Here is a 19445-nt window from a genome sequence, read left to right as displayed (position 1 = left end):
GTATATTGTCATTTTCAATTCTTTCTTCGCCCACATTTTGCAGCCCCTGATATTGTTAAATGCATTCTCACCTAAGATATAAATTTTAAAAAATTAAATTAAATGGCCAGGTAACAAATTGGGTGACATGACAGCAGAGGGGATTATTTTCTTATCTTTGCCAAAACAGCCTATTCAAAACTCTGAGCTGAAGTATCTTTTACAATTTAAATAGTGTAAATACTTTCAAAATGTTAATTCAAAACTCTGAACTGAAGTATCTTTTACAATTTAAATAGTGTAAATACTTTCAAAATGTTAATTCACCTTTGTTATCCCCAAAGCTGCAATATTCTGGCTGTATGAGGTAGTTCCATTTCCTGTTCCCCAAATGCCTGCCAAAATGCATCCAATCCCTTCCATTCCTATTCCCCGATTTAAAGCATGTATTGGTGGGATTGGAGCTCCTGATAATCTTGAACATGTGTAATAATCACCAACTGACTCAACAGTGGAGGACAGAACTCCTGATATCATTCCCAACACAGAGGAAAGGCTAATTGTTGGACATCCCCATTGACCTACAAAGTAAATAAAAGAGAATAAATCATTAAAATTATGAAACGATTTATAAAACGAAAAATTGAGAACATTTGTAAGAATTTACCTGCTGGCATTCTGAATTTATTGACCCATGTTAGTGAAGGGTTCATACAATACTATTTATATCCCAAAGGAAAGAAACTACATTTTTATATACATAAATCAATTCCAAAAAATCAGTCACTTAACTGTGGATGCTCTCTGGGTTTAAGGGAAGAGCTGAATGTAACACCACACATAGGAAGTTTGCTTTTAGGAAATAATCGTTTTTGGAATAACCTAAAACCGTTCTTTAACCCCATCTTAGTTTACTCCTGGGGTATTGAATTAAAATCCATGGATGTCCAGTCAGTAAAACTGTATTCCCGCAGAGGTCCGAATAGCATGTTTGATTACTAATAGCACCTCCGTGCATCGGCAAATGCAGTGTATTTCCACAAGCGCCAAACCACATGCTGCTGCAGGCCCATGCAGCTCAGAGGAGGCACAATTTAAAATAGGGTCAGGGAATTATTTTTTCTGCTTTTCTGCATGTAAGGCAGCCCATTGAAATGAATGAGCTGCCTACATGCACAACGCAGGTTGCAATAATGTAAACGTAACCTCAGATCCTTCACATAAAAATCCCATTAATACATTAGTATTCTCAGTCCCCCCTGCACATCACCCTGTATTCCTTTTACATTCCTTAGCCCTCTTTCATACAGTTTGCATTGCTGTCCTCTGCCCCCTCCCCCCTTTTATATTACCTAGCTCCTGCTTCAGACTCCTGCTGGCTTCCTCCCCATCCCCTCTCCCCTGTATTACCTTAGACAGGGCTGAGAGCGACAGACACAGCTGACATTAGGAGGCAGGAGAGTTCTGAAAGGAGCACCAGAGCTGCACAACTTTTCTTGTTAATTACTAAACACGGCTGGTGGTTTTTTTTGGGGGGGGGCTGCAAAAACCACCTCCCCTGCTGTTTGCCGGTTGGTCCGGCACTTACCCCATCATGGCGGGTTGCAGTCAGCGTGGTGCAACGGCTAAGCTCTGAGTTCTCTCCTCCATTGCGGCTTCCAGCTCCTGCCCACTCCTCCTAGGCGTCCAATAGGATCGGGTGACCGGTGTCAAAACCCACTTTCTGATTAGCTGGTATTGATTCGCTGTTATAACACACCTTAGTGGGCTCAGAGCCCACTCTCTGCGACCCAAGCCCACCCTATATTGAAGCCTCTGGCTCTAATTGGTGCTTCAAAAAAACAGCCTCCCTGCATTGGAATCCATGCGCTGATGTCCTGAAAGGGCTGGACGCATGGCTAGGGGAGGCGGCGATGGACGGGGGGTGGCGCCCATGCGCCCTTAATGGATGGGTCGCCCCTGTTGCTAGGAACGCCTGGCAACCAATCACCCGCTTCTTAACCTAAAATGTTAACTTGGCAGCTCTGCCCTCACCCAGAACTGTCTTGCCTCCCAATGGCAGGGTGTGGGAATGTCAGCGGTGGTGATGGCTCAGGGAGAGAGCTGGCTCCTAAATGGCTGGACCATGCCGCTCCAGGTGGGACAGTGGATCAGACTGGATGTGGACCTTGATCTGCCATTTAATGATGCCTGGTTTACTCTGTTAGGCTCCATGCACACTTGAGCTCAAAAAATGCGTTTTTGATGGGGGTTTTTTTCTGCCTATAAACGACCCTCCATGCACACATAGGGGTCGATTTACTATAACTGGAAACTGCAAAATCTGGTGCAATTCTGCATAGAAACCAATCAGCTTCCAGGTTTTATTGTTAAATTGAACAAGCTGATGTTAGAAGCCGATTGGCTACCATTCACAGCTGTACCAGATTATGTACCAGATTCTGAGTGCTCCAGTTTTAGTAAATCTCCACCATAGGCATTTACAGGAGTTTAGAGACAGAGGCGTTTAGAAGCAGGAAAAAAAAAAAAAAAACACTTGTACATTCTGAAGAGGAGTGTTTGGGGTGAAAAATGTGCATAAGCATGTGCATTTATGGTCATTTGCACATTAATACATTCTAATGACCAGAATAAACATAACATTCTGGCCAACAGAATGTATAAACTCCAAAACCTCGAACACACATAAACGCGCATGCAAAAACATGGCTTTAGTGTGTTTTTTCTGCTGCTTTTCTCCTACAAAGGCTTCTCAAGAAATACAGGGTGCATGTTGCCTTATGTAAAATATATGCATAAAACAAATAAACAACTGTCGGTAGTTAAACTAGAAAATGAGTAGTTGCATTTCCAATAGGTAACTCTTGGATGGGCACCTTACTATGGAATGATAGTTGTATTTTACTGTGCAGAACTATTTTCAGCATACAATTTTATTCTCCATTACAGCATTTTTGAAAGGGTCAAACTTAATGAAATTCCCCATTTTTTATATATACGTTTTATTGCATTCAGAGTTACAAAGGAAATTCCACATTAGAGTCTAGGATGTTCTTTCATTCCTGCTATTCAAAAGAAAAAGAATGTTCTGTTTCTAATCAGATGCGGCAGTCTAAGAAGAACTAGAAATGTGTCTTTCTCTTTGTCATTAATCCTTATGTAATAGCTGAGGAAACTATTTCATAACATCTTACTGATTTCCAGCTGTGGATCTGAAGTAACCCCATAAGAGCTGCCATTTTCTTTTTTCTACTTGTGTCTCATGAGGTCTGGGTCCAAAGGTGGTATTTACCAATTATTAGGCTGCATCACTGGTGAAATATTTTGTTAGCGGCTAAGTCCACCTTTTGACTATGTGGCCCTGTTAGGTTAAAAAAACACTGAAGCTTTGCAAAGTTTTGCTTGGTTTAAGTGCCATCTTTGTAGGCCATGATCAGTACCCCTAAAGCCTGTCTGAAAAACGTCCACTGTAGAGTTCAGCCACATTCTGCCTAGATGCAAGGACACACTATACATTAGGTGCCCACCCTCAGCCTCACAGGGGTAAGTGCTCTTCTGGTTGAAAACTCTTAAAGTGTAAGTTCACCTTTACAGAAAAATCTGCTCGGTGAACTTTCACAGGTCCCCCTCCTCACCCCCCTCCCCGGTCCCATTGACCTGGACTGCGGAAATCTCTGGTTCAAAGCCCCGGTATATCCGCGCAGGAGCCCGAGGCTTAGAAATCCTCTCTGCAGCCATGCGTCTTCTCCATAGCTGACAGGACGTGCTATGTGGCTGCTGATTGGTCATTCAGCTCAGGGCATTTCTAAACACGAACACCTGGAACGCATACACCGGGGCTTAGAACTGGAGATTGCTGCGATCCAGGTCAGCGGGACCGGGGGGGGGGGGGGGCGAGGAGGGGGACCTGTGTAAGTTCACCTTACAGAGTTTTCTGTAAAGGTGAACTTTAAACAGTGCACTCTCTCTTGACCTGTAGCAGCAGTGCTGAGGGTGCACTTCACATGCACAGGTTCTGAAGGAGGGAGATTGCTTACTCCTGTGATGCTTGGGCAAATACACATTGTATATTAACCATCGTTACTAATCTCCATTGTCAGAAGCCGGGCTTCTGTGTTTACAAGTGAAAGCTTGTCTCCCAGCGGCTCCCACTGAGTGCAAGTTGAGGACAAGGGAGATGCAGGTGTCCAGGGATGCTGACACCCCCACTGGATGATCTCCCTGCAAGTGAGCCACCGACAGTGTGTGGAGAGGTACTCGAGCCAGCAACAAATGTAAAACATGTGAAAGATTGTGGAGCTTTTAATGGGGGGGTAGTAGAGGGGGGTTTGCATGCAGATGCCAGAGCTGAGGGATTATAGTGAGATGTGGATGGGGGATACAGAGGTAAGCAACTGTGGAGGAAGGCTAAACTCTGCACTTTGTGTATAGCGCACCCCAAACTCTGTACGTAGTGTGCTCCTAAACTCCGCACTCCCAAGCTCTGCAGTCTGTACGTAATGCACTCCTAGTATTTAATGCCCCTTTAAGACCCTCCCACTGTTAGTGAAATTTGACCACACCCAGTATATGTGGTTTGGAGGTTGTGTGTGTGTGGGGGTGGGGGTTTTTGGGGGTTGTGGTTGAGTTCCTGCACCTACAGTAATTTCTGAGAAGAAAAGCCCTATAATCTAGGCACTGTATTGTCCTATGTATTTTTCCTAATCTACAGTACGTTGTTACAAACTTGTCTAGTAACTTGTCTACTTAGTAAAGCTTGTTTGATTGTTGCTGATGGTTTATAGTGAGACAACACATTAATTTTCAGGAACGCCAAGACCCAATGGGGTTGATTTACTAAAACTGGAGAGTGCAAAATCTGGTGCAGTTGTGCATAGTAGCCAACCAGCCAGTGGCGCCACTAGGGTTGGTGTCACCTGGTGTGGTAAAACATGGTGTCACCCCCCCCCCTCAATAATGACCAATTATCCAATAAAACAATGTATAGAGTACAGGGGTTAGGAGCAAGTAACAAACAAAATAACATATGGAGTGCATCAGTCAGGATGAGTGCCACATTTCCATCAGAGTCCTCCCTTACACCAAAGTCCCCAGCATACATCAGAGTTTTCCTTTACATCAGTAAAGTGCCACCACCTTACATCAGAGTCCGAAGAGTACCCCCCTTACATCAGAGTCTGGAAAATGCCCCCTTACTGCACATCAGAGTTCCACCTTACAGCAGAGTGCCCTCTTATATCAGAATCCAGCAGAGTGCCCCTTTACAACATAATCCAGTGGAGTGTCCCTTTACATTGGAATCCAGCTGGTGTGCCCCATTACATCAGAGCCTGACAGAGTGCCCTCTTAAATCAGAGTCCACAGAGCTCCCCATTACATCAGAGTCTTCAGGGTTCTCCCTTACAGTGTAAGTGTCACGGGCAAGTACTCACCGAGGCCGAGATGCCGAGAGCGGCTCGCCCTTACGACCACGCGCACCCAGACCCCCGAAATGGGTACAGGAGGCTGAGGGCACGCGGAGGCACGGGCTTCCGGAAGGATAGTAGGTTCAGAAGCTGGAAGCGGGTGTCCTGGGATCCGCCGGGAGCAGGGCTGGAAACACAAGCAGAGGTTAGGGAACAGGCAGGTAATAATCAGGGTGTCACAAGATCCAGCAGCGCGGTGGTTAAGCAGGCCAGGGTTCGGTGCACGGATCTGGCAGGTTAAATCAAGACAGTCCAGCAGAGTAGTAGTTAAACAGGCCAAGGGTTTGGTACACAGATCAGGCAGGTTATAGATAGGATTGTCCAGCAGAGTAGTAGTTAAACAGGCCAAGGGTTTGGTACACAGATCAGGCAGGTTATAGATAGGATTGTCCAGCAGAGTAGTGGTTAAACAGGCCAGAGTTCGGTACACAGATCAGGCAGAAGTACAAGGGACAATCCGGGAGAGTAGTGGTTAACAGTCAGCAGAGGTTTGGTACACAGATCAGGCAAAGGTACTTAGGGACAATCCGGGAGAGTAGAGGTTAATCAGGCTAGCAGAGGTTCGGTACACAGATCAGGCAAAGGTACTAGGAAACACAGGCTCAGAGAACTGGGGAGAGCTGACGACAAACCAGCAACCCGACTGGGTGCTGGAGCCGTCAGATATAGCCCCCCTGCCCGGCGAGCGCGTCAGTGTGACGCGCTACCGGGCACCCGCACGGGCTACGGCGCGCACACGGGGACCGCCGTGCACCCGTGCGCGCCGCACCATCAGGCCGCGGACGGGTGTGCGGCGAAGCGCTCGTCCCGTGCGCATGCGCACCGGAGCCCGGCGAGCGGAGACGCTCCCTGGCTCCTGACAGTGCCCCCCTCCTAAGGACGGACACTGGACGCCTAGGCTGGCCATAAGTTCCAAGTGATCTTGATGAAACGCTCGAATTAACTGTGGAGCGTGCAGATTCCTGGCGGGCTCCCAGGAATTATCTTCGGGGGGGTACCCCTTCCATTGAATCAGGTACTGTAACTGTCTGCCCCTCTTCCGGCAACCAAGAATGGATTCCACTTCGAATTCATTCTCGCCATCGATTCTGACTGGCGGAGGAGGAGGTTCTTTTCTTCCTGGAAAAGGGCTGGGTACCACAGGCTTCAATAGCGACACGTGGAAAATGGGGTGAATCCGATATGTCTTGGGAAGTGTCAGTTCCACAGCCACAGGGTTGATAATCCTCCTGATTTGAAAAGGCCCAATGAATTTAGGCCCGAGCTTTCGAGATGGCAGCGGTAATCTCAGATTAACGGTGGACAGCCAGACCTCGTCTCCTATGTCAAATTTTGGGTTCGCTTTTCTGCCCCGGTCGTACTGTTTCTTGTAGTCCTCCTGGGTTCTGCGTAATGTGTCTTGAATTTTTTGAAAGTTGGATTGTAACGAAGTTATCCTATCCTGGACTGCAGGAACTGCCGTTTCGGGGATGTTGTTAGCGAAGGATGTGGGATGGAACCCGCAATTGGTCCAGAAAGGAGTCTGGTTGGTGGAGGCATGGATAGAGTTATTGTACGCAAATTCAGCGTAGGGGAGGAGGCTCGCCCAATCATCCTGAGAACCCGAGCAGAAGCATCGGAGGTACTGCTCTAGCGTCTGATTGGTCCTCTCTGTCTGGCCATTGCTTTGGGGATGATAAGCTGAAGAAAGACAAATGTTGATACCCAAAGCCTTGCATAGTTCCCTCCAGAATTTGGACGTGAACTGGACGCCTCTGTCCGACACGATGCTTCTTGGTATCCCATGGAGCCTAACAACCTCCTTTAGAAAGATGTTGGCCGTGTCTACGGCAGAGGGAGTACCCCTCATGGGCAGAAAGTGGGCCATTTTGGAAAGGCGGTCGACAACAACAAGGATGGTGGAGAAACTCTCTGAGTTGGGTAGGTCAACGATGAAGTCCATGGACACATCAGCCCATGGTCGTTCCGGAATGGGCAAAGGTCTGAGCAGACCCCAGGATTTGGTGTTTTGGCCCTTGTTTCTCTGGCACAGGGGACAGGATGCCACATATTCCCTACAATCCCTTCTCCATCCTGGCCACCAAAAAGAACGAGAAAGGAGTTCAGCCGTCTTCTTATTCCCAAAATGTCCTGCCATCTTGTGATCATGACACATCTGAAGGGCTAAGGGCCGAGTCACTTGTGGTACAAATATTTTTCCTTTAATCCAGAAAAGATCTTCATATCTTTTCAGGGAATGCACAGCTGGTTCCGTACATGCGCCTGATGAAGATTTGATGGAGGATATTAAGTCTGCTTGAGTTAGTCCGAGGAAATTTTGAGGAGAGAGGATCGTGCTGGGTGTTGGTATTTGGGAATCTGCGGAAAACATCTGTGAAAGGGCATCAGCCTTCCCGTTCTTTGCCCCAGGTCTGTATGCTATGTGGAAATTAAAGCGAGAGAAGAATAGGGCCCAACGGGCTTGGCGGGGTTTTAACCGTCTTGCTGTTCTGAGGTACTCGAGATTTTTGTGATCCGTAAAGATCATCACCGGATGAACTGCCCCCTCCAGCAGATACCTCCATTCCTCCAAAGCAAACTTTATAGCCAACAGCTCTCTGTCACCCACGTCGTAATTGAGTTCCGGTGGGCTGAGTCTCCGAGAAGCGAAAGCTACTGGATGTAGGATGGCCTTTGGTCCCTGTCTCTGGGAAAGAATTGCTCTGGTTGCGATTTCCGATGCATCTACCTCCAGTACGAAGGGTTGAGTCGGGTCAGGATGGCAGAGGATTGGAGCGGAACTGAATAGTTCTTTTAACTTAAGGAAAGCCTCTTGAGCAGCTGCGGACCACTGGAAAGAATGATGCTGCCGAGTTAGTTGGGTAATAGGTGCCACAATGGCCGAGAATCCCACGATAAATTTCCGATAGAAATTGGCGAATCCTATAAACCTCTGTACTCCTTTTTTATTAGATGGAGCTGGCCACTCCTGAATTGCCTGAATCTTTTGGGGGTCCATTGCAACCCCATTGGTGGAGAGTATGAATCCCTAGAATTGTATGGTTGATCTCTCAAACTCACACTTTGCGGCTTTCAAGTATAGCTTGTGTTGCAGAAGAATAGCAAGAACCGTTTTAACGTGCCTCCTGTGCATCTCTAGCGTGGGGGAAAAGATGAGGATATCGTCCAGATATACCACAAGGAAGTCATCTAGATATTGTCGAAATATGTCGTTCACTAGATGTTGGAAGGTGGCTGGAGCGTTGCAGAGGCCGAATGGCATCACTAAATATTCAAAGTGACCGAATCTGGATCTAAAGGCCGTCTTCCATTCGTCTCCAGCCCTGATCCTGACGAGATTGTAGGCCCCTCGGAGGTCGAGTTTAGAGAACACCTTGGCCGATCGGAACCTCTGGAATAACTCAGGAATGAGCGGCAACGGGTACCGGTTCTTAATTGTGATGTTGTTAAGTTGTCGATAGTCTACGCAGGGTCTTAGGGTACCATCTTTCTTCCCAACGAAAAAGATACCCGCTCCGGCGGGTGAGGATGAAGGGCGGATGAAACCTTTCTCAAGATTTTCGTCTATGTACTGCTTTAGAGCCTCCAGCTCGGTTTCAGAAAGGGGAAATATCCGGCCAAATGGAATCTCGGAACCAGGAAGAAGGTCAACAGTCATAGGCCCTGTGAGGTGGTAGGCGGTCAGCCATTTGTTTACTGAAAACCTCTTGAAACTCGAGATACTCGGAGGGGACGTGTTGGAGGTTGTTTGGCGGTACCGCCATTGTGGCGCAAACCTTGGAATCCGGGAGCAGGCAGTGTTGAGAGCAATACTGAGAAGAGAAGGATACTGACTTGGTGCTCCATTTGATTAGTGGATCGTGAGCTTGTAACCATGGTAAGCCAAGTATGATGGGAAAGATTGGTGAACGAATTAGGTCAAGCCGTAAGAACTCCCGGTGGCCGGAGTCTGTGACTACTGAAATAGGTTGGGTCTCCTGGGTGATGGGACCAGAGCAAGGAAGGGATCCGTCGGCCAGATGTATTTGTAGATCCTGCTCTTTGGTTTGTAGAGGGATCTTCAATCTGTGTGCCAAGGTGGAATCTATGAAACAACTGCAGGCCCCGGAATCAACGATGGCCTGCAGGCGAGTCTCCCTTTCCGGAAGCTGCAGAGAAACAAACAACATCACATAAGCCTTGGGAATGTTATTGTTAGGAAAGTTCAATATGTTTGACTGAGGAAACTTACTAGGCCTGATCGGAGAGCTGCGCAGGAAGTGTCCGGTTCCTCCGCAGTAGAGGCAAAGGTTAGACTGCCGCCTGCGCTGCTTCTCCTCGGAGGCCAACGGACCTCGGACCAAGCCGAGCTGCATTGGTTCGACCTCAGGGACCGATGCAGTGGTAACTGAAGATGAAGTTGAGGGTACCGTAGAGTGAGGTCTTGGCGACGCCCAGGCAGGGCGAGGCAGCTGAAACCGTTCTGAGCGCCGCTCCCGAAGACGCCGATCGAGTTTAGTAGCTGCTTGAATGAGTTCCTCTAGGGAAGCAGGGGTCTCCATCCTAGCTAACTCATCTTTGAGTAATTCAGACAAGCCTTGACGGTATTGATAACGCAGGGCCGGCTCATTCCAGTTGGTGTCGGCCGCCCACTTACGGAACTCTACTGTATAGTCCTCAATAGGTCTTCTTCCTTGGGACAAATGGTGCAAGATAGCTTCGGCGGTGGCCATGCGTTGCGGATCATCATAGAGCTGGGTCATGCTCTCAAAGAAGGCCTCGATAGTGTTCAGGGCAGGGCTGCTCTGTTCCATCAGGCTGTGGGCCCAAGCCTGGGGTTCTTCGGATAGCAGGGAAATGACAAACCCCACCTTGACGATTTCTGAGGAGAAGGTTCTTGGCTGTAGGGCGAAGTAGAGGGAACATGCGTTTTTAAAAGCCCTAAACTTCTTGCGGTCTCCCGAGAATCGTTCAGGTGTAGGGACCCTGGGCTCAGGAAGAGCCATGACCACAGTGGGGTTGGCCGGAGCTTGGGGAAGAGGACCACCACTGCTGGGTGCAGGAGCTGCGGCTACGGAGGGTAGTAACCCGGTGATCTGCTGCAGACGGTTATCAATTTGTGTATAACCTTCTTGTAACTTCTGTACGGAGTCCGCGAGGGTAGATACTTGTTGGCACAGGATCTCCAGAGGAGAGCGCGCTCTGTCGGCCTCAGACATCTGGCTGGTTTGTACTGTCACGGGCAAGTACTCACCAAGGCCGAGATGCCGAGAGCGGCTCGCCCTTACGACCACACGCACCCAGACCCCCGAAATAGGTACAGGAGGCTGAGGGCACGCGGAGGCACGGGCTTCCGGAAGGATAGTAGGTTCAGAAGCTGGAAGCGGGTGTCCTGGGATCCGCCGGGAGCAGGGCTGGAAACACAAGCAGAGGTTAGGGAACAGGCAGGTAATAATCAGGGTGTCACAAGATCCAGCAGCGCGGTGTTTAAGCAGGCCAGGGTTCGGTGCACGGATCTGGCAGGTTAAATCAAGACAGTCCAGCAGAGTAGTAGTTAAACAGGCCAAGGGTTTGGTACACAGATCAGGCAGGTTATAGATAGGATTGTCCAGCAGAGTAGTAGTTAAACAGGCCAAGGGTTTGGTACACAGATCAGGCAGGTTATAGATAGGATTGTCCAGCAGAGTAGTGGTTAAACAGGCCAGAGTTTGGTACACGGATCAGGCAGAAGTACAAGGGACAATCCGGGAGAGTAGTGGTTAACAGTCAGCAGAGGTTTGGTACACAGATCAGGCAAAGGTACTTAGGGACAATCCGGGAGAGTAGAGGTTAATCAGGCTAGCAGAGGTTCGGTACACAGATCAGGCAAAGGTACTAGGAAACACAGGCTCAGAGAACTGGGGAGAGCTGACGACAAACCAGCAACCCGACTGGGTGCTGGAGCCGTCAGATACAGCCCCCCTGCCCGGCGAGCGCGTCAGTGTGACGCGCTACCGGGCACCCGCACGGGCTACGGCGCGCACACGGGGACCGCCGTGCACCCGCGCGCGCCGCACCATCAGGCCGCGGACGGGTGTGCGGCGAAGCGCTCGTCCCGTGCGCATGCGCACCGGAGCCCGGCGAGCGGAGACGCTCCCTGGCTCCTGACAGTAAGGGGGAATGCTGCGGACCATGATGTAAGGGGGAATGCTGTGGACTCTGGTGTAAAGGAGAACTCTGATGTAAGGTGGTCTCTGGTTATTAGAGGCCCCCCTACATCAGAGTCTGAAGAGTTCCGCTTACATCAGGGCAGAGGAAACACAGAAAATGGGCTTAGCTAACCTGCCAACAGACATCGGGGAGGGTCAGTGTGATCTGGATGCCTACAGAGTAATGGAGAAATCATCTGAAATCTGCACCCCTCCTTTATTCAGTGCCCCCTGCCCCCAGACAAGATCACCTGGGGTAATAATTGACCAGTCAGGATTGCCATCAAATTATTGTACCTGCCTCCCAGGCATCAGCACTCCTCTATAGCTTCCATGCTCCCACCATGTTTGTACACCACTCAGGGGCTGCCTCCACGGTCACCAGGCTTTGTGTGAAAGCACACAGAGAGCCAGACAGGAACACAGTGCTGCTAGAGAAGACATTGCAGTGTATGACAGTAAAAAGCGTTGTCCTTACACTCACTAGCTCTCTTACTCACTACTGGACTCACTCCTCCCTCTGTTTAAATCTGGCACCAGCTCCCTCTGCACAGCTGCTGCTCACCTCCCATTGGCTGTCCCGGCTTCCTAATTCGCTCTCAGCTGGACAGTGATTGGGGAACCTGAAGGGTTACGAGGGGAGGGCGGAGTAACAGTCTGGGACACATAGGAAGTGCTGTGTCCACAAAGATGGGGGTGCTAACAATAATTTTGGGGTTGCTATAGCACCCACCTGGTGCCGCACCTGCTTTGGAAGTATGTATAACCGATCTCTCTGCAGAGCAGCCGGAGGGAGAAAGCCAGCAGCGCTGCAGGGTGATCCACTGCCTTATCTGTTGCCTAGGTGTCACCCCTCTAGTGGGTGACACCCGGGTGTTGGCCGCACCCCCATAGCGACGCCACTGCAACCAGCTTCTAACTTTAGCTTGTTCAATTAACCACTTCAGCCCCGGAGGATTTGGCAGCTCAATGATCGGAGGACTTTTTACAATTTGGCACTGCGCTTCTTTAACTGGTAATTGCGCGGTCATGTAATGTTGTACCCAAACAAAAATTGTGTCCTCTTTTTCCCACAAATAGAGCTTTCTTTTGATGGCATTTGACTGCCTCTGCGATTTTTATTTTTTGCGATATAAACGGAAAATACAAAAATTAAAAAAAAAAATGATATTTTCTACTTTCTGTTATAAAAAAAATGTAATAAACTCAATTTTTGTCATAAAAAAAATGTCAATAAGCGTATATTTATTGGTTTGCGCAAAAGTTATAGCGTCTACAAACTAGGGTACATTTTCTGGAATTTACGCAGCTTTTAGTTTATGACTACGTATCTCATTTCTTGAGGTGCTAAAATGGCATGATAGTACAACCCCCTCCCCCCCCCCAAATGACCCCATTTTGGAATGTACAGTGGGGAAAAAAAGTATTTAGTCAGCCACCAATTGTGCAAGCTCTCCCACTTAAAAAGATGAGAAAGGCCTGTAATTGTCATCATAGTTATACCTCAACTATGAGAGACAAAATGTGGAAACAAATCCAGACAATCACATTGTCTGATTTTTGAAAGAATTTATTTGCAAATTATGGTGGAAAATAAGTATTTGGCCACCTACAAACAAGCAAGATTTCTGGCTCTCACAGACCTGTATCTTCTTCTTTAAGAGTCTCCTCTGTCCTCCACTCATTACCTGTATTAATGGCACCTGTTTGAACTTGTTATCAGTATAAAAGACACCTGTCCACAACCTCAAACAGTCACACTCCAAACTCCACTATGGTGAAGACCAAAGAGCTGTCGAAGGACGCCAGAAACAAAATTGTAGACCTGCACCAGGCTGGGAAGACTGAATATGCAATAGGCAAGCAGCTTGGTGTGAAGAAATCAACTGTGGGAGCAATAATTAGAAAATGGAAGACATACAAGACCACTGATACTCTCCCTCGATCTGGGGCTCCATGTAAGATCTCACCCTGTGGGGTCAAAATGATCACAAGAACGGTGAGCAAAAATCCCAGAACCACATGGGGGGACCTAGTGAATTACCTGCAGAGAGCTGGGACCAACGTAACAAAGGCTACCATCAGTAACACACTACGCCACCAGGGACTCAGATCCTGCAGTGCCAGACGCCCCCCTGCTTAAGCCAGTATATGTCCTGGCCCGTCTGAGGTTCGCTAGAGAGCATTTGGATGATCCAGAAGAGGATTGGAAGAATATCATATGGTCAGATGGAACCAAAGTAGAACTGTTTGGTAGAAACACAACTCGTCGTGTTTGGAGGAGAGAGAATGCTGAGTTGCAACCAAAGAACACCATACCTACTGTGAAGCATGGGGGTGGCAACATCATGCTTTGAGGCTGTTTCTCTTCAAAGGGAACAGGACGACTGATCCGTGTACATGAAAGAATTAATGGGGCCATGTATCATGAGATTTTGAGTGCAAACCTCCTCCCATCAGCAAGGGCATTGAAGATGAAACGTGGCTGGGTCTTTCAGCATGACAATGATCCCAATTACACTGCGCGGGCAACAAAGGAGTGGCTTAGTAAGAAGCCTTTCCTATCCCTAGGCAGCAAGACGCTTTCTATCCAGGCATCAGCTGCCTCAAGGACACCTCCTCCCTCCTCCTCCCCCCCTTCTGCTGCCAGGATCACACGGCTCTCCACTCCAAAAGGATCTCTACAGTTTGCAGCTGTGTTTACACACTTCTCCTGAGACAGGCACATCTGACAGCCTAACAGCACCGCAAAAAGAAAATTACAATCTATTTACATCCATAGAACACCTGGGTATGGAACTTGGAATAATCAATTGTCCATCACAGGACACATCCTCCTACTAGCAACACCACCTCTCCCCATGTACACATGTCGGCCTACCGGCCCATACAGACTGTGCTCCAGTTCTCCTGGCTCTGATGAAGAGGTTTTCCTCGAAACGCGTCAGCCTTTCTTAAATACCTGCCTCAATGTGGGCACACCCCAATTTTAACTTCCTAGTACTTATTTTGTTACCTGTTTTTCCTTTTTTTTATATAATATTATGTAGTATTTGTATGATTTTATATCTATATGACTATATGTCTGTATTCTTTTACATAAATAAACCATACATTTCCTGATGTAAGCATCTGATCACGCGCCTTCCACCCATTCCTACTAAACAGAAGCATTTCAAGGTCCTGAGGTGGCCTAGCCAATCTCCAGATCTCAACCCCATAGAAAACCTTTGGACAGGCCCAAAACACCACTGCTCTAGAAGAGATCTGCATGGAGGAATGGGCCAACATACCAGCAACAGTGTGTGACAACCTTGTGAAGACTTACAGAAAATGTTTGACCTCTGTCATTGCCAACAAAAGGATATATAAGAAAGTATTGAGATGGACTTTTGATATTGACCAAATACTTATTTTCCACCATAATTTGCAAATAAATTCTTTCAAATATCAGACAATGTGATTGTCTGGATTTGTTTCCACATTTTGTCTCTCATAGTTGAGGTATACCTATGATGACAATTACAGGCCTCTCTCATCTTTTTAAGTGGGAGAACTTGCACAATTGGTGGCTGACTAAATACTTTTTTGCCCCACTGTAGATACCCCAAGGAAATTGCTGAGAGGCATGTTGAGCCCATTGAATATTTTATTTTTTTGTCTCAAGTGATTGATTAATGACAAAAAAAATGACACAAAGTTGTCACTAAATTATATATTGCTCACACATGGCATGGTTATATGTGGAATTACACCCCAAAATACATTCTGCTGCTTCTCCTGAGTATGGGGATACCTCATGTGTGAGACTTTTTGGGAGCCTAGCCGCGTACAGGACTCCGAAAACCAAGCACTGCCTTCAGGCTTTCTAATGGCATAAAATGGTGATTTCACTTCCTCACTTCCTATCACCGTTTCGGAGGCCATGAAATGACAAGATATCATAAAACCCCCCCAAATTACCCCATTTTGGAAAGAAGAAACTTCAAGCTATTTGCTGAGAGGCATGTTGAGTCCATCACAATTTTATGCCTTTAGAAAGCCTGAAGGTGGTGATTGGTTTCTGGGGTCCTGTACACGGCTAGGCTCCAAAAAAGTCTCACACATGTTGTATCCCTGGTCAGCCGGTGACCTCACCCTCCTCTGACGCACGGGGACTTCCCTGTGGCTTTCCCCGCATTGTCAGAGGGGGCGGGGTCGCCCGGTTATGACCCCGCCCCCTTCTGACAACACAGGGAAAGCCACAGGAAAGTCCCCGTGCGTCAGAGGAGGGTGGGAGAGAAAGAAATGTCAGAAGAACCAAAGCGTCACACGGCGGAAGACTCCCACTGAGGCGGATCGTGCGGACGGAGCGGAGAAGAAGCCTGGAGGAAGATGTGGGACGAGAAGAGCGGAGGAAGAAGAAGATGGAGAAGAAGAAGAACACCGAAGGAACACCAGAAGAAAGAAGATGGAAGAAGAAGTGGAAAGAAGAAGAAATTAATAAAGGACTTGTCAAAAACTGTCTCTTGTGTTTTTTAACCTTTTTGACACTTTTTTGTGAAATGGTAGGGGTACATTTGTACCCCATTACCAATTCACACGGGGGGACCGGAATCTGGGGGTCCCCTTGTTAAAGGGGGCTTCCAGATTCCGATAAGCCCCCCGCCCGCAGACCCCCACAACCACCGGGCAAGGGTTGTGGGGATGAGGCCCTTCTCCCCATCAACATGGGGACAAGGTGCTTTGGGGGCTACCTCAAAGCACCCTCCCAATGTTGAGGGCATGTGGCCTGGTACGGTTCAGGAGGGGGGGTGCTCTTTCGTCCCCCCTCTTTTCCTGCTGCCTGCCAGGTTGCGTGCTTGGATAAGGGTCTGGTATGGATTTCTGGGGGGACCCCACGCCATTTTTTAAAAGAAATTCTGGCTCGGGGTTCCCCTTAATATCCATACCAGACCTGAAGGGCCTGGTATGGAATTTAGGGGGACCCCCATGCATTTTTTTAAAAAGTTTGGTTCGGGGTTCCCCTGTGGGGAAATTCCATGCCGTTTTTATCAATGAACTTTTATGTGTATTGCCGGACCGACAATTCATTATATCCGGCACTAGCTCTAGCACTTTTAAATGACTTTTTTTTTCCCCGACAATTTATTATAGCCAGCACTAGCTCTAGCACTTTTAAATGATTTTTTTTCCCTTTAGAAATGTCATTTTGCTGTCAGACTGTTCTAAACACGGGAAACATGCGCCCCTTTACAAGCATACTATAGACACCCCCCAGGTACGAAATTTAAAGGAATATTACACTTTTATTGTTTCACTTTAAGCATTATTAAAATCATTGCTTCCGAAAAAACATTGCATTGATACATGTCCCCTGGGGCAGGACCCGGGTCCCCAAACAATTTTTAAGACAATACCATGCATATAAGCCTTTAAAATGAGCACTTTTGATTTTTCTTGTTTGTGCTAACAAATTATTACACCTCAAGCAGGCTCTCTCCCCCCGTCTAAGTCGGGATTCTACAAGCCGTTGGGGGAAGCCCCAGCGATTAGACCACATGCGGCAACTCCATAATCAAAAATGTGACTAAAAAGTGGCACGCTCGTGTAATAATTGTCCACGTACAAGTGGTATCCTTTCTAAATAAGGGTGAGACCAAGTCCCACACTATCTTACCAGCGCTCCCTATATAGTCTGGGCAGTTCTCCAGCTCTACATGACTATCTCTTTCCTCGTAAACCATAAAACTATATGTATAGCCTGTGGCCCTGTCACAGAGCTTATACATCTTGACCCCTTATCTTGCATGCTTGCTGGGAAGATACTGTTTGATAGAAAAGCGGCCAGAAAACTTAATCAGGGACTCATCAATGCAGACAACTTGATCAGGAGTAAACAAGGCTGCAAAACGTTGGTTCACGTGGTTTACGAGGGGCCGAATTTTGTAGAGCCGATCAAATCCAGGGTCACCCCGAGGACTACAGAGTTCATTGTCATTGAAGTGCATGAACCGCAAGATCTGCTCGTATCGTGTCCTGGCCATGGAGGCAGAAAACAAGGGCATATGGTGAATTGGGTCAGTGGACCAATATGACCGCAACTCACTCTTTTTAGTTATGCCATGAGGAGGGATAGGCCCAGAAAGGTCTTAAATTCGGAAACCCTAATTGGTTTCCAATCTCTGGCAAGGTTCAGCTGGGGATTAGAGGCGATGAATTGACCAGCATACAAATTGCTTTGGTCCACAATAGATCTATAGAGATCTTCGGTGAAAAACAGCGAATAAAAATCAAGTGAAATAAAATCAATTGTTTCCACCTGAATTCCAGGTTGGCCAGTAAATGGGGGAAGTACGGGTGCTGCAGAATTGGTGGGTTCACAATTAGGATTGGCGAATGCAGCAGGAAGGGCACTATGGGCTTGACGGGCATGTGTTTGTTTTCTTCTTGGTGGCAGCGGGACACTACTCATGCTTGCCACCTCGCCAGCTTGAACTGCACTTATGGGACTCGCCGCATCACCAAGTATTACTGCAGTGCTGGATGTATGACCAGGATGTACTAGGCCGCTGGTGCTTGCCAGTTCACCAGAAGGAATAGCGGCTCTAGTACTGGCTCTATGCGCCATACGAGGGACCTGCGGTTCTTGCTCCTCAATGACAGCAGAAGAAGATCAGGGTCTGGTACGCCTGACCTTGGCAGGGACCACAACTCTGTCGTCAGAGCTATCTGTGAGGGTGCCGCTGCCGTCTACAAGTTCATATTCTGAGCCTGAATCTGACAGATGAGTGACTTCTTCTTCACTATCTGTCATGCTCAGAAATGTGTAGGCCTCTTCACTAGTGTACCTTCGATTTGACATTTTGGTCTCTAAATCTACTGGTACACTAGTGAGACTCACAGGTAAAAAAGCTCCTGACTGTTAGCGACTGATTCAAATGCTACCAAAAAAACTGTTAGCATTCGCAGGGATCAGGCCTGACTCTGCGAACGCTGCAGTTATGTGTTTTGTGTTTTGTAAGTGACAGTGATCGATTGATACTGCACTTGGGTGAGCTGGGCTGGGCTGGGTTAGGCAGAGGGGCTAAACGCAGGTGCTAGCAGGTATCTGGGCTGATCCCGCTAACACTGCGTTTTTGGAAACCCTAAACTGCTAGGGATGCTAGTATACTGTAGATCTGATCAGATCAGATATCGATCCGTTCAGACACTATACTGCTAAGGGAGGCGTATGGTGCGTGCGTGGGTGTTAGCGGTACTGGCACTAATCTGACGCTGCCTGGGGCGACGCAGACCCTATCTGACACTAGAACCTAACTTTGATCACCCGCCGGGTGATCAGGGTAAACCTTTATTGGGTAAAATACGGCAGGTGCCCTGACGCTATAAAAAATAAACTAGCTAAACTGACACTTATACTGTGATCACAGGTGACAGGGGGTAATCAAGGGGTTAAACATTTATGGGGGGGTTAGGGGGGGTCCCCAGACTGGGCCTAAGACTAATTACCCTAACACTGATTTTTGTCACTAATGACACCAGTACAGCAATCAAAAAAAAAAATCTGATTGCTGTACTGGGTGACACAGTGAACAGGTGGTGAAGGAGTTAACTGGGGGGGGTGATCGGGAGGTGAATTGTGTGCCTATGTGACCTGGTGTCAGTGTAGTGTTTGTGCAACTCACTGTTTGATGCTCTCTCATCTCCGTCTGGAATGAAAAGACCGACACGAGGAGTGACTTCCCCTGTCACTGTTTACACTTACACGACAGGGCAAGGATCTCATTCGCCAGGAGCGATCACCAGGTCCAGGCCAGATTTCATTGGCCTGGGCCTGGGGATTGATCAGTTC

General features: G+C 47.9%; 1 protein-coding gene across 1 annotated transcript in view; it reads right to left on the bottom strand.

Moving 5' to 3' along the window:
- The window catches only part of LOC141132135 (solute carrier family 23 member 1-like), a 420625-nt gene that overhangs the window by 61022 nt on the left and 340158 nt on the right, over positions 1-19445 (bottom strand). The window contains exon 8 of the mRNA XM_073620201.1: positions 307-560. Coding sequence (XP_073476302.1) covers positions 307-560 — 254 coding nt within the window. The remainder of the gene's footprint in view (positions 1-306; positions 561-19445) is intronic.

Source organism: Aquarana catesbeiana, linkage group LG03 (genome assembly GCF_042186555.1).
Source record: "Aquarana catesbeiana isolate 2022-GZ linkage group LG03, ASM4218655v1, whole genome shotgun sequence".
NCBI classification, from domain to species: Eukaryota; Metazoa; Chordata; class Amphibia; order Anura; family Ranidae; genus Aquarana; species Aquarana catesbeiana.
The sequence above is the reverse complement of the archived record's forward strand: the minus strand, read 5'-3'. Positions and strand labels throughout refer to the sequence as shown.